This window comes from Helicoverpa armigera, chromosome 6, assembly GCF_030705265.1.
Source record: "Helicoverpa armigera isolate CAAS_96S chromosome 6, ASM3070526v1, whole genome shotgun sequence".
Taxonomy (NCBI): domain Eukaryota; kingdom Metazoa; phylum Arthropoda; class Insecta; order Lepidoptera; family Noctuidae; genus Helicoverpa; species Helicoverpa armigera.
Window position 1 is genome coordinate 13,554,782 of NC_087125.1, and position 15,605 is coordinate 13,570,386.

Here is a 15,605-nt window from a genome sequence, read left to right on the forward strand (position 1 = left end):
TATTTTTACATAGTTATTATTTTCGAAATTAAAATGTAGTAACATAATCTCATACTGTTGTAATGCAAATTCAGATTCGGTATGAATTGGATTAATACATGTTATTTTAATTTTTGTAAGTTTATATTAAAGAATTCTTTTTTTTTACTTCAATTCACTACCATTGAAATATCTCCTACCGAAATTTTATTTAGAATTAATATGGGCTCCTGGGCTTTTAATCCTGCCAGCCTCCTGGGCACGCTCCCAGTTGACAGCGATGGGGACGAATTTTTTGACGCTTTTTAGTTGTTTGTTTTACTAGGATAGTTTTTGATATTTATTGAAAATATGTATTGTAAATATCTATGTAATTAAATGAATGTTAAGGACGCTTTTACATTTCTCACTCGCTCAATTTTAGGTAAACTAGCGGCAACACAACGACATTGCGCTCACACACACATACAAGCCATTGTTGGCCAGATTTTGTACATCACTCAACAAAATTTGATACTTGCAAGATTTTTTATATTATATTATTTTTTTCGACTATAACTAGTTGTAACTTAGTGTTTGTAAAGAGTTTCACGCTTATTGATATGATGATCTTTAAATTTTGTGTGATGTGTTTGTCATCGGATTAAATGAGTACTGGGGTATTCAGCACTAAGTAACCCCTCTATACATAAGTATTTTGGAAGAAAATAAAAACAGTTGTGAGAAATTAAAATGTAATAAAATAAAAATAAAGTAAACAACCAAAAAAATATAAAAACCAAATGACAAAATTAACATATTTTTAAGAATTATTTTTAACGGTCAATATTTTTCTTGAATGTGAACTATGGTCCCTAAGGCTCATAGACCTAGTGTATCGTGGGTCAACCAGTCCTGGAAGTAAACAAGTGTTGTAGAATTTAACTAAATGTCCTTCCATGTTTTCCTTCCAGAACTGGTCGTCTCGTTCCACAAATGCATATTTTAGCATTGCCAGTCCATACGGCAAATACGCATTGGTTTTGACCAGTTACTCGTAACTGGTCCTGAATTTGGTAATACCATTTGCTTTTTTTGTTTATTATAAAACCCTCTGAGGTGCATTTCCAAAAGTCAATCCAAAAGTCAAAAAATATCAGAATGGCTGTCACCTTAGGATGCTGAATATCTTTAAAACCACGAGGGTAGCAATTGGTAGCAACTAATGGTAGCTGGTAGCAATTAGGTAGCAACTCTCTATATGTATTTCGAGAGGATCGGTGATTTGTGACGGCGGTCTTGATGCAGACTATTAAAAACGGTTGTCGTGTCTCATTTGTCGTGTTTCCATCATTAATTATGAATTTTAAAAACATTAATTTATATAACATAAATTAAAAAACATTAATTATGAACATACACACACTCATACATACATACATAGCCTGTCAAAATCATAACTCTTCTTTAGCTTTACCGTAGCTTTACCGTTGGGTAAATACCTAAAATGTGTCATTATTTTATTTCTTAACTCCAACATTTTTTTTTGTCTATATCCATATTTTTTAGGCCGTGGCATCTGTAAAAAAATTTACTATTTCATAAAAAAAAAGTTCGCCGTCATGAAATAAATACATATTTTCAAAATCACAACCCCCAAAAATCTTTTAATTGATTACTCATAATATCAAGTTATTAAAAAAATGTGCCCGCCATTTTGAATTAAAAAAATATTACTGTCATTTTAATAGGTATCTTTATAGGTATATATTATACAATTCTAAAAATAAGTACGTACGTAAGTACGGCCATCATACAACATGATGGCCGTACTTACTTTTGTTTTGATCCGAAAAAGTATCAACGTATTTCAGTCCCAGTACACAAATCGTTACACTCTTTATCATAGATTTTACGTATTTATTTTTTCCGACAAAGCGATACACCCGTGCTTCCACGAGCGCGTCTGAGCGCGGAATGACGGTCCGAGACGTGCGCATAGCGAAAAAATGTATGAAGAAATTTGAGAGTGATTTGTTAATTTATTGTAAATTATAAAGTGGTTTATGTATGTCCAAAAAAAATATCTGAACGTGTAGAAAAATACATTAGCTGTGATTTTTTTATTATTGGGAGTTATAAATCAACTCCACATTTGGGTTACACGTACTTATTCAGACTCCTTTTTTTGTACTTTTTTATGATTCTTCCGGCGGTGAAAACGAAATTGTGTAGAAAAAAAGTATGGGACTGTGTAATTCTAATGCATTTAACGTGGAGATGAATAAATTACCTTTCATTTAATACCATAATATTGTCAAAATTGTAACTGCTTATGTGTCAAAATGGTACCTAAAAATCATTGATATTTGCGAGAAACCGAGCAAGCGTCCTTAAGGAGTAAATTAATATGACTTCGTGAAATACATACGTCTACAGCCATCTTCATCCATGTACGTTCTATACGGCCTGCACTGGTCGCACCGCGCGCCAGTCGCGAAGTCTCGGCAGCGGCAGCGTCCGGCCGCGTCGCAGTGCGGCGAGTGACTGCCGGCCGCGTGGCAGCCGCACGACACGCACGCGCCGCCCGCGCGCCGGTACCCGCCAGCGCACGAGGCGCACTCCGGCCCTGTGTAGCCTGCGGGGTGCCGCGTATTGTACACAGTTATTGGTTATGCACTTTTAATTTTCTCTTCCCTATCGCATCTCTCTATCGCTCTAAGGTTTGCTGTTAGAGAACCCAGTTCTGGGTTCTGGGTTAAGCTCGCCTTTGTACATGTCTTCTCTGTGTTTTTTAAATGTTTTTGTGTACAATAAAGAATAATAATAGTTGGAAGTCATGGAACATGTTAACCCTTTGAGACCTTTCAAGCGTAGAATTGACTTCCACAGCTTTATAAAACAAAATATCTTTGTTCTCTCAATAGGTATTTTCGTTCAAAGGTTATCGAGGAATCGAAAAAGTTACTTATATCCTATTCGAATTTATCTTTTGAATTACGGAGATCCAATAAATAAATTAGTAGAATAATAGAGAGAAAAAAAATAAAATAATAGATTATATAACTCTTGGAAAAAAGTTACTTTCGGATAAATACTTAACTACCAAAATAACTTGAATTAACTAACCAAATAACATTGCTCATAAAAATCTTTGAGGTACTTAATTTTAGTCACCAATCTTAGCTAACACCTTAAATCTTCACTCTTTCCACGTCATAATCCATCAAGACACCATGTAAGACCGCCAGAACTCACCAGGTTTACACAAACACTGCACCTTCCCATGATGCACGACGCACGCGTCGGCGAAGTTACGCGCTCTCTCGGGACACGGGCACGCCTGGCACCCGCCCGGGGCCCCCGGGGACCCGTAGTGTCCCGCCGCGCACGACGCACAGCGGGGCCCGCCCGTGCCCATAGTGCAGTTCTGTGGGGGGAGACATTGGGCGTTATTTTTACTCGAAGGATAAATTGCGGACAAAAGTGCGAATAAAGTTTTCCCAAATTCATGAAACTTTTAAATACTAACACATTATGGGCTTTAATCGACCGCCGAAAAAGGGTTTGACTGGTTTGTGACTGTCCAGATCATGATAGCGTTAAGTCACTTTCTATTTTACTTTCAACAGTGTCTGTTATATTGTAACTTCAAATAGTAACAGGGCGCTATAGCAAATATATAGTTCCTAGTAAGTAATAGTAAGTATGTATTTCCATACATAAATATCCAATGTGTCCCAAGCCTATTTCATTCAAGCCAAAAAAACTCCATCATCATTAAAAACAAAAGCGATACTAACCAAACACTCCCCAGTCTCAGGATGGCACTCCGTCGCCCTGCCATTACACATACAAGGCTGGGCGTCCCCCTCCAAGCTGATGACGATAGTGCCAGCCACCGTAGCCATGTGGACAGCCGGGGCTGGCAGCCAGTAGCCCGGGGCTGGCGTCTGGCACGAGCTGGCGGAGTAGCCCCGGGGACAGTCGCACAGTTCCACGCCTAACGCTGGCTCGGAACGACTGAGGCCCGGGATGGCTGTGTCCAGGGATACGTTTAGAAGCCTGTGGGAAAGTTTTGGATATTTACTTCTTTTTGAAGATTTAGGAGGGTCTCTTTATATTTGTTCTCAGATGTTGTTCTTTATATATGTTAGTTAGTAAATAAACTATCATAGCTAGGTGTAGTTTTTATCGTATTTTGATAAGCAGCGGCAAATAGCGTTCATTAACAGTAGGTTAGGGCGAAAGTATGAATTTGCACATTTTTGTACCCAGAAATCGAGAAACGATTCCTTGTGAAATGGCACACTTCAGCACGTGCCACAGCAACTCGTGCAGGCGGACCGAGTGGCTGCCGTGTGTACCGGGGCTAGTTCTATGAACACTTACAGCGCATGCACGTGCTCGGTCCTGGTGGGCGCGCGCGTGGTGAGGCGGATGAGCAGCTTGTCCAGCGCGCGCAGCGCCAGCATCAGCGCCGAGCGCGACGCGCGCCCGCCGCCACGCACGTGCCACAGCGACTCGTGCAGGCGGACCGAGTGGCTGCCGTGTGTACCGGGGCTAGTTCTATGAACACTTACAGCGCATGCACGTGCTCGGTCCTGGTGGGCGCGCGCGTGGTGAGGCGGATGAGCAGCTTGTCCAGCGCGCGCAGCCAGCATCAGCGCCGAGCGCGACGCGCGCCGCCACGCACGTGCCACAGCGACTCGTGCAGGCGGACCGAGTGGCTGCCGTGTGTACCGGGGCTAGTTCTATGAACACTTACAGCGCATGCACGTGCTCGGTCCTGGTGGGGCGCGCGTGGTGAGGCGGATGAGCAGCTTGTCCAGCGCGCGCAGCCAGCATCAGCGCCGAGCGCGACGCGCGCCCGCCGCCACGCACGTGCCACAGCGACTCGTGCAGGCGGACCGAGTGGCTGCCGTGTGTACCGGGGCTAGTTCTATGAACACTTACAGCGCATGCACGTGCTCGGTCCTGGTGGGCGCGCGCGTGGTGAGGCGGATGAGCAGCTTGTCCAGCGCGCGCAGCCAGCATCAGCGCCGAGCGCGACGCGCCCGCCGCCACGCACGTGCCACAGCGACTCGTGCAGGCGGACCGAGTGGCTGCCGTGTGTACCGGGGCTAGTTCTATGAACACAGCGCATGCACGTGCTCGGTCCTGGTGGGCGCGCGCGTGGTGAGGCGGATGAGCAGCTTGTCCAGCGCGCGCAGCGCCAGCATCAGCGCCGAGCGCGACGCGCGCCCGCCGCCACGCACGTGCCACAGCGACTCGTGCAGGCGGACCGAGTGGCTGCCGTGTGTACCGGGGCTAGTTCTATGAACACTTACAGCGCATGCACGTGCTCGGTCCTGGTGGGCGCGCGCGTGGTGAGGCGGATGAGCAGCTTGTCCAGCGCGCGCAGCGCCAGCATCAGCGCCGAGCGCGACGCGCGCCCGCCGCCACGCACGTGCCACAGCGACTCGTGCAGGCGGACCGAGTGGCTGCCGTGTGTACCGGGGCTAGTTCTATGAACACTTACAGCGCATGCACGTGCTCGGTCCTGGTGGGCGCGCGCGTGGTGAGGCGGATGAGCAGCTTGTCCAGCGCGCGCAGCAGCATCAGCGCCGAGCGCGACGCGCGCCCGCCGCCACGCACGTGCCACAGCGACTCGTGCAGGCGGACCGAGTGGCTGCCGTGTGTACCGGGGCTAGTTCTATGAACACTTACAGCGCATGCACGTGCTCGGTCCTGGTGGGCGCGCGCGTGGTGAGGCGGATGAGCAGCTTGTCCAGCGCGCGCAGCGCCAGCATCAGCGCCGAGCGCGACGCGCGCCCGCCGCCACGCACGTGCCACAGCGACTCGTGCAGGCGGACCGAGTGGCTACCGTTTATTCCGGGATTTGTCTGAAGTAAAAAATATATTAGCTTTTGCTGTACGTCAAAAGTTGCTTTATAACTATTACTACATATATTTATAAAGTTCTGGTATCAACGACTTGCGCCGTCTGTCCACTGCCGCCGTCATCGGCACGTCACCGATTACGAAATGACGTCGCCGATTTAGCGATACGTGCATTTACTGCCGTGTGTCCACCGCACGGCCGTCATCTGGCCGCCGATACTAAAGCCTGTCCGCAAAACTCGCGTTCTCGGCGCCGGTCCGGTAACGGCGGCAGTGGATAGAAGGCCTTACAACAATTTCACACGTGCAGATTTTCTGCAGTCGTTAATTGTTTGCATTTACGTGTATTCGTGACACCGTTAGTATAGACGGCTAGGTACTGTCAGTTTTTTCACTCATAAAATCCCTTCACGTGAAGACTGTTACAGAGACACAAGAGACGGGTATGAGAGTATAGTCTTTTCCGTTATTTTTTGGTTTGAAATAGTAATTAAAGATGGTCAGGCGCGAGAAACATTGCTTAAATAAATAGCAAAAACACCAAACAAAACAGCCAAAGTATAAAATTATAAATTCTCACTCACCTCAAAATACTCCAACACAATACTCTTCGTGTACAACCTGACGAGCGGGAACCTCTTGATGACGTCATGACTGAGCTCCACCCCCCCTTCTTCTTCGACACGGAACCGCAATGACCCCCCGTATGACGTCACGCGATCCCCCACGAACCGCTTGTCTAGTTCTACGTATACGGGGACCGGGGGCCAGGGGAGGGTGATTGTGGGGTCCGGCGTGTGTGTGTGGATGGCGAGGAGGGAGTCTTGGTCCATCTGTGGGGGAAAATAATAGATTGCCTTTATTTCTGGTATATGAAGGAAATATGGAAGTGGAATAAAGTCACCAAAAAATTTGGCACAATTATTTTCATTTCATTTCCGCAGGATATATATTAGTAGAGTTACAACATTTTTCAGAGTATTATAAAATTAATGCTGTCATTGTGGACCTCAACTACAAACTATAATAAAGTACCAACATCAAAAAAAATAAGTCTCTTGGCTTTACACATTAATTAATGGCGTCCACGGCCGATTTCGGCCACGGCGGCTGTTCTCATTTAAGGAGATCAGCCAGCTGCGCAGACACAGGTGCACTCACTATTCCTTCACTCTCTGCGCCCGATGGGACGGCAATCCGACACCATCGGAGAGAGATCAGGCGCAGGACCGACTTACTCACCGTAGTGATGACATCCTGTGCCGGGCGCTGCAGCGTGACATGCAGCGGCGCGGCGGCATGCAGCGCGGCGCGGGACAGCGTCGCCTGTGTACACGCGGTGCAGCCCGACGGGTTGTGACAGGCAGCTGTAGGGAACTCACCGTAGTGATGACATCCTGTGCCGGGCGCTGCAGCGTGACATGCAGCGGCGCGGCGGCATGCAGCGCGGCGCGGGACAGCGTCGCCTGTGTACACGCGGTGCAGCCCGACGGGTTGTGACAGGCAGCTGTAGGGAACTCACCGTAGTGATGACATCCTGTGCCGGGCGCTGCAGCGTGACATGCAGCGGCGCGGCGGCATGCAGCGCGGCGCGGGACAGCGTCGCCTGTGTACACGCGGTGCAGCCCGACGGGTTGTGACAGGCAGCTGTAGGAACTCACCGTAGTGATGACATCCTGTGCCGGGCGCTGCAGCGTGACATGCAGCGGCGCGGCGGCATGCAGCGCGGCGCGGGACAGCGTCGCCTGTGTACACGCGGTGCAGCCCGACGGGTTGTGACAGGCAGCTGTAGGGAACTCACCGTAGTGATGACATCCTGTGCCGGGCGCTGCAGCGACATGCAGCGGCGCGGCGGCATGCAGCGCGGCGCGGGACAGCGTCGCCTGTAACACGCGGTGCAGCCCGACGGGTTGTGACAGGCAGCTGTAGGGAACTCACCGTAATGATGACATCCTGTGCCGGGCGCTGCAGCGTGACGCAGCGGCGCGGCGGCATGCAGCGCGGCGCGGGACAGCGTCGCCTGTGTACGCGGTGCAGCCCGACGGGTTGTGACAGGCAGCTGTAGGGAACTCACCGTAGTGATGACATCCTGTGCCGGGCGCTGCAGCGACATGCAGCGGCGCGGCGGCATGCAGCGCGGCGCGGGACAGCGTCGCCTGTGTACGCGGTGCAGCCCGACGGGTTGTGACAGGCAGCTGTAGGGAACTCACCGTAGTGATGACATCCTGTGCCGGGCGCTGCAGCGTGACATGCAGCGCGGCGGGCAGCGCGGCGCGGGACAGCGTCGCCTGTGTACGCGGTGCAGCCCGACGGGTTGTGACAGGCAGCTGTAGGGAACTCACCGTAGTGATGACATCCTGTGCCGGGCGCTGCAGCGTGACATGCAGCGCGCGCGGCGGCATGCAGCGCGGCGCGGGACAGCGTCGCCTGTGTGTACACGCGGTGCAGCCCGACGGGTTGTGACAGGCAGCTGTAGGGAACTCACCGTAGTGATGACATCCTGTGCCGGGCGCTGCATGCGGCGCGGCGGCATGCAGCGCGGCGCGGGACAGCGTCGCCTGTGTACACGCGGTGCAGCCCGACGGGTTGTGACAGGCAGCTGTAGGGAACTCACCGTAGTGATGACATCCTGTGCCGGGCGCTGCAGCGTGACATGCAGCGGCGCGGCGGCATGCAGCGCGGCGCGGGACAGCGTCGCCTGTGTACACGCGGTGCAGCCCGACGGGTTGTGACAGGCAGCTGTAGGAACTCACCGTAGTGATGACATCCTGTGCCGGGCGCTGCAGCGTGACATGCAGCGGCGCGGCGGCATGCAGCGCGGCGCGGGACAGCGTCGCCTGTACACGCGGTGCAGCCCGACGGGTTGTGACAGGCAGCTGTAGGGAACTCACCGTAGTGATGACATCCTGTGCCGGGCGCTGCAGCGTGACATGCAGCGGCGCGGCGGCATGCAGCGCGGCGCGGGACAGCGTCGCCTGTGTACACGCGGTGCAGCCCGACGGGTTGTGACAGGCAGCTGTAGGGAACTCACCGTAGTGATGACATCCTGTGCCGGGCGCTGCAGCGTGACATGCAGCGGCGCGGCGGCATGCAGCGCGGCGCGGGACAGCGTCGCCTGTACACGCGGTGCAGCCCGACGGGTTGTGACAGGCAGCTGTAGGGAACTCACCGTAGTGATGACATCCTGTGCCGGGCGCTGCAGCGTGACATGCAGCGGCGCGGCGGCATGCAGCGCGGCGCGGGACAGCGTCGCCTGTGTACGCGGTGCAGCCCGACGGGTTGTGACAGGCAGCTGTAGGGAACTCACCGTAGTGATGACATCCTGTGCCGGGCGCTGCAGCGTGACATGCAGCGGCGCGGCGGCATGCAGCGCGGCGCGGGACAGCGTCGCCTGTGTACACGCGGTGCAGCCCGACGGGTTGTGACAGGCAGCTGTAGGGAACTCACCGTAGTGATGACATCCTGTGCCGGGCGCTGCAGCGTGCAGCAGCGGCGCGGCGGCATGCAGCGGCGCGGGACAGCGTCGCCTGTGTACGCGGTGCAGCCCGACGGGTTGTGACAGGCAGCTGTAGGGAACTCACCGTAGTGATGACATCCTGTGCCGGGCGCTGCAGCGTGACATGCAGCGGCGCGGCGGCATGCAGCGCGGCGCGGGACAGCGTCGCCTGTGTACGCGGTGCAGCCCGACGGGTTGTGACAGGCAGCTGTAGGGAACTCACCGTAGTGATGACATCCTGTGCCGGGCGCTGCAGCGTGACATGCAGCGGCGCGGCGGCAGCGCGGCGCGGGACAGCGTCGCCTGTGTACGCGGTGCAGCCCGACGGGTTGTGACAGGCAGCTGTAGGGAACTCACCGTAGTGATGACATCCTGTGCCGGGCGCTGCAGCGTGACATGCAGCGGCGCGGCGGCATGCAGCGCGGCGCGGGACAGCGTCGCCTGTGTACGCGGTGCAGCCCGACGGGTTGTGACAGGCAGCTGTGGGGAACTCACCGTAGTGATGACATCCTGTGCCGGGCGCTGCAGCGTGACATGCAGCGGCGCGGCGGCATGCAGCGCGGCGCGGGACAGCGTCGCCTGTACACGCGGTGCAGCCGACGGGTTGTGACAGGCAGCTGTAGGGAACTCACCGTAGTGATGACATCCTGTGCCGGGCGCTGCAGCGTGACATGCAGCGCGGCGGCGGCAGCGCGGCGCGGACAGCGTCGCCTGTGTACACGCGGTGCAGCCCGACGGGTTGTGACAGGCAGCTGTAGGGAACTCACCGTAGTGATGACATCCTGTGCCGGGCGCTGCAGCGTGACATGCAGCGGCGCGGCGGCATGCAGCGCGGCGCGGGACAGCGTCGCCTGTGTACGCGGTGCAGCCCGACGGGTTGTGACAGGCAGCTGTAGGGAACTCACCGTAGTGATGACATCCTGTGCCGGGCGCTGCAGCGTGACATGCAGCGGCGCGGCGGCATGCAGCGCGGCGCGGGACAGCGTCGCCTGTGTACGCGGTGCAGCCCGACGGGTTGTGACAGGCAGCTGTAGGGAACTCACCGTAGTGATGACATCCTGTGCCGGGCGCTGCAGCGTGACATGCAGCGGCGCGGCGGCATGCAGCGCGGCGCGGGACAGCGTCGCCTGTGTACACGCGGTGCAGCCCGACGGGTTGTGACAGGCAGCTGTAGGGAACTCACCGTAGTGATGACATCCTGTGCCGGGCGCTGCAGCGTGACATGCAGCGGCGCGGCGGCATGCAGCGCGGCGCGGGACAGCGTCGCCTGTGTACGCGGTGCAGCCCGACGGGTTGTGACAGGCAGCTGTAGGGAACTCACCGTAGTGATGACATCCTGTGCCGGGCGCTGCAGCGTGACATGCAGCGGCGCGGCGGCATGCAGCGCGGCGCGGGACAGCGTCGCCTGTGTACACGCGGCCGCGCGTCCGAAGCAGAAGCACGCGGTGCAGCCCGATGGGTTGTGAGCGGATAGACCGAATGTACCCGTGAGACAGGCGTCGCATTTCTCGCCTACTACGTTTTCCTGGGAAAGGGTATAATGGGAAAGTATTTAAAGGTGAAATCTTATAGCACACCTAAAACTGCGCGTCTTTTCCTTATTTACATGACACCGCACCGCCGCGGTAGGCCGAGGTCTAGTAATGTTGAAATGATAATGACATATAATTAGTTCTCACCTTACAATGACAGCGTCCCCACTCGTCACAAGGACACAGCCCGTCGTCACAGTCCCTCGTGCCGGGCGCGTGGCACTGACACGGGCGGCACTTCGGCCCGTAGTGCCCCGGCGCGCACTGCTCGCAAGTGCCGCCCGCCCAGCCCGCGCGGCACTTGCATTCCCCTGTGTGACCGTCGCATATGTCTGGGGAGGAAGTTTTATGTAAATCTTATAAATTAATGGCATACTTAAGTAAGACTATATTTAAAGTTAACCACTTTGAATCCAAGACTAGTTTGCCAGTATGATGCGACTATCATCTGTCAGCAATTATTTGCTCTTCTTATTTAAAAAGGGGTGTTTTTGGAAGACTACATAAAAAGGCGAAGGTGGAACAAACTTGCCTAAAAGTAACTTCTAAGTGTTTTTGGAAGTATGTAGATAAAGTTGAAGGTGGAACAGCCGTGCCCAGCAGTTCCCTATTCCCTCTCGGCTGGAAGACTCCCAGGATTTAAGACAAATCTTGATAATCAATTAACATCACTTACTAGACACAGCCCCAGCTCCACAGCTGCAGGGCCGGCAAGTATTGCCGACGGCCCAGTAGCCGCGCGCGCACTGCCTGCACCCTGCACCCATGGACCCGCCCGGGCACACGCAGCGCCCGCTGTGCGGCGAGCACACCTTGCCGTCGGAGCAGCTTGGACATGAACATCACTTACTAGACACAGCCCCAGCTCCACAGCTGCAGGGCCGGCAAGTATTGCCGACGGCCCAGTAGCCGCGCGCGCACTGCCTGCACCCTGCACCCATGGACCCGCCCGGCGCAGCGCGCTGTGCGGCGAGCACACCTTGCCGTCGGAGCAGCTTGGACATGAACATCACTTACTAGACACAGCCCCAGCTCCACAGCTGCAGGGCCGGCAAATTGCCGACGGCCCAGTAGCGCGCGCGCACTGCCTGCACCCTGCACCCATGGACCCGCCGGGCACGCAGCGCCCGCTGTGCGGCGAGCACCTTGCCGTCGGAGCAGCGGACATGAACATCACTTACTAGACACAGCCCCAGCTCCACAGCTGCAGGGCCGGCAAGTATTGCCGACGGCCCAGTAGCCGCGCGCGCTGCCTGCACCCTGCACCCATGGACCCGCCGGGCACGCAGCGCCCGCTGTGCGGCGAGCACCTGCCGTCTCAGCAGCGGACATGAACATCACTTACTAGACACAGCCCCAGCTCCACAGCTGCAGGGCCGGCAAGTATTGCCGACGGCCCAGTAGCCGCGCGCGCTGCCTGCACCCTGCACCCATGGACCCGCCGGGGCACACGCCCGCTGTGCGGCGAGCACACCTTGCCGTCTGAGCAGCTTGGACATGAACATCACTTACTAGACACAGCCCCAGCTCCACAGCTGCAGGGCCGGCAAGTATTGCCGACGGCCCAGTAGCCGCGCGCGCACTGCCTGCACCCTGCACCCATGGACCCGCCCGGGCACACGCAGCGCCCGCTGTGCGGCGAGCACCCTTGCCGTCTCAGCAGCGGACATGAACATCACTTACTAGACACAGCCCCAGCTCCACAGCTGCAGGGCCGGCAAGTATTGCCGACGGCCCAGTAGCCGCGCGCGCACTGCCTGCACCCTGCACCCATGGACCCGCCCGGGCACACGCAGCGCCCGCTGTGCGGCGAGCACACCTTGCCGTCTGAGCAGCTTGGACATGAACATCACTTACTAGACACAGCCCCAGCTCCACAGCTGCAGGGCCGGCAAGTATTGCCGACGGCCCAGTAGCCGCGCCGCTGCCTGCACCCTGCACCCATGGACCCGCCGGCACACGCAGCGCCCGCTGTGCGGCGAGCACCTTGCCGTCGGAGCAGCGGACATGAACATCACTTACTAGACACAGCCCCAGCTCCACAGCTGCAGGGCCGGCAAGTATTGCCGACGGCCCAGTAGCCGCGCGCGCACTGCCTGCTGCACCCATGGACCCGCCCGGGCGCAGCGCCCGCTGTGCGGCGAGCACACCTTGCCGTCTCAGCAGCTTGGACATGAACATCACTTACTAGACACAGCCCCAGCTCCACAGCTGCAGGGCCGGCAAGTATTGCCGACGGCCCAGTAGCCGCGCGCGCACTGCCTGCACCCTGCACCCATGGACCCGCCCGGGCACACGCAGCGCCCGCTGTGCGGCGAGCACACCTTGCCGTCTCAGCAGCTTGGACATGAACATCACTTACTAGACACAGCCCCAGCTCCACAGCTGCAGGGCCGGCAAGTATTGCCGACGGCCCAGTAGCCGCGCGCTGCACTGCTGCCCCTGCACCCATGGACCCGCCGCACACGCAGCGCCCGCTGTGCGGCGAGCACCTGCCGTCTCAGCAGCGGACATGAACATCACTTACTAGACACAGCCCCAGCTCCACAGCTGCAGGGCCGGCAAGTATTGCCGACGGCCCAGTAGCCGCGCGCGCACTGCCTGCACCCTGCACCCATGGACCCGCCCGGGCACACGCAGCGCCCGCTGTGCGGCGAGCACACCTTGCCGTCTGAGCAGCTTGGACATGCTGGAATAAAATATTGGACTTAATATACAAGTTAGCTTAGTAGTTAGTTTAATACTATTCTAAAACGCGAGAAGTCATACACTAAAATAAGACATTCTTTGTATTTTGTCAGAAAGAAGAAGTTGCATAGGACATCCGTTTAAGAAACTCAGTGAAATCTTGAGTCAGGACAAGATTTTTGTCCATTTTCGTGAGAAGCTACTCAGAACACTATATTACAATTGTCCCGTGTCGGCGCCGCGCGTTGTTCTACGCCCTCCTCAAAAAGACGTCAGCAACCCCATCGGGGCCCAGCAGGGCCGAGGCCTGCCGGGGCTGCGGGTTTGTTCGAAAGAGTTACCGCAAAATATACAAATCCAAAAACCACAACTCACGTAAACAGCCAGCAGGTCCGAACCCATAGTACCCAGAGAGGCATGTATCACAGTGCGCGCCGCCCACTCCGTCGGCGCACGCGCAGGCGCCGGTCTCCGGGTCGCAGGCCGACGCACCCGGGCCGCACGCGCAGCGCCGACAACCACCCAGTTTTAGGCCCCAGTAACCTTCCTGAAAATAATGAAAAGAGTTTAGAATTGTGTTTTAATTAAATAATAAACGATGATGAAATTCAGTTTTTTCTGTCCTAGTAAATATGTCATTTTCTTCTAATGTCTCTGTGTGGGTACGTAAATAAAAGCCCCTGTGCAGCGTGGTATAATGTTCTTAGTTTACAGTTTACATTGACTAAATTATGTCATAGATTAAATAGATTCTATAGCATGATTTTGTCAGTAATCATTTTCGCTCCTATTTTTGGGAAAAGATTAACTTTAATTTAATCCGGCCTCATTAGTTTGAAGCTCACAAATACTATTAAATAGTCCCCAAGGAATATCATGATAGCCCATTAAATTCAATTTATATTCCTCTCTGTAAACCAACCTCATAAATGTTTTCATAACACAAACCCGTTTGAATGACATTAATAGTAGCCCGGTAACCCCAATGTCTAATCTAAAATTAATCGTATCTCGAAATCTGTCTGTCTGTCTGTTTATCGAAATCCATCAATTTGACGTCCTATTGGCACGTTGCCATGCAACTATTTAGCATGGCAGACGACGTTAATATGGGAATGTCTAGGCATATTGTGGAATAGAATAATTTTATCTAAGTACCTACAAGCTTACAGACTTAGTTCTTATTCTTAAACAAATTTACTCTTACTCAGGCCTTTAACATAAATATTTAGAATTTATTATCCCGAGATTAAACACTCTTTCTAGGGGTATCTATCACTTTCAGGAAAACTGCAGCAGTTTTTACGGCGCCAAATATTTTCTTTTCATAATATGCAGATTATACATAATTAGCAAGGAATATTGATGCGAGTTAAGTGATGGATGTGCGAAAATTTTGCAGCTTATGTTTCAAGTTATTACAATCGCTAAGTACTGAACTCACATAACCCATTAAATTAAAATGTAACATAAAACAAACAAGCAACAATTTCCTCTAAGTGGCGAGCGTTGAACTTAACACAATGGTTCACAAAAGTGCTATCGGCGCCGGCGCACCGCGAACAGGCGTCCCATTCACGCGCAAGAATGCGCGCGCACGATACCATCGCGAACGCGCGTCGAACGCAAACCGAACAGTAAGACGACGTAAGAAAATTGAGACATCAACTCAGTATTTTTAAATTGCTAAACTAACTGATTATTTAGTCACGAGCAGACCATTTATATCAGTGGTTCCATCCGAACGAATATTATGTTTTTAGAAAAACAAAAAAACGTAGACCAAAATAACTAGCTTCCCCCCGAAATTTCACCGTCGCCCGAGGATATTCCTTCTTGTACCTATATGGATAAACGTAGTTCAAATATGTTATTTTGATATTACTGCCAAGTTTCACCAAAATCCTCCTATATAGTACCTAATTTATGAGTGAAATTTAAATAAACATCCATCTATACAAACTTTCGCATCTATAAGATTAGTATGATTTATTTCTTTATTTAACTATGTTAAACTACATATTTAATTTGACTAATGAAACAACGTG

At 53.4% G+C, this 15,605-nt stretch overlaps 1 protein-coding gene across 1 annotated transcript in view; it reads right to left on the minus strand.

Annotated features, from left to right (window-relative positions):
* Wb (wing blister) overlaps positions 1-15,605 on the minus strand; it is a 163,791-nt gene that overhangs the window by 21,882 nt on the left and 126,304 nt on the right. The window contains exons 20-28 of the mRNA XM_064035090.1: positions 13,933-14,104; positions 13,397-13,558; positions 11,017-11,201; positions 10,659-10,862; positions 6,426-6,674; positions 5,668-5,843; positions 3,762-4,023; positions 3,217-3,388; positions 2,390-2,596 (exon numbers count right to left, since the gene is read on the minus strand). Of these exons, the coding sequence (XP_063891160.1) occupies positions 2,390-2,596; positions 3,217-3,388; positions 3,762-4,023; positions 5,668-5,843; positions 6,426-6,674; positions 10,659-10,862; positions 11,017-11,201; positions 13,397-13,558; positions 13,933-14,104 (1,789 nt within the window). The remainder of the gene's footprint in view (positions 1-2,389; positions 2,597-3,216; positions 3,389-3,761; positions 4,024-5,667; positions 5,844-6,425; positions 6,675-10,658; positions 10,863-11,016; positions 11,202-13,396; positions 13,559-13,932; positions 14,105-15,605) is intronic.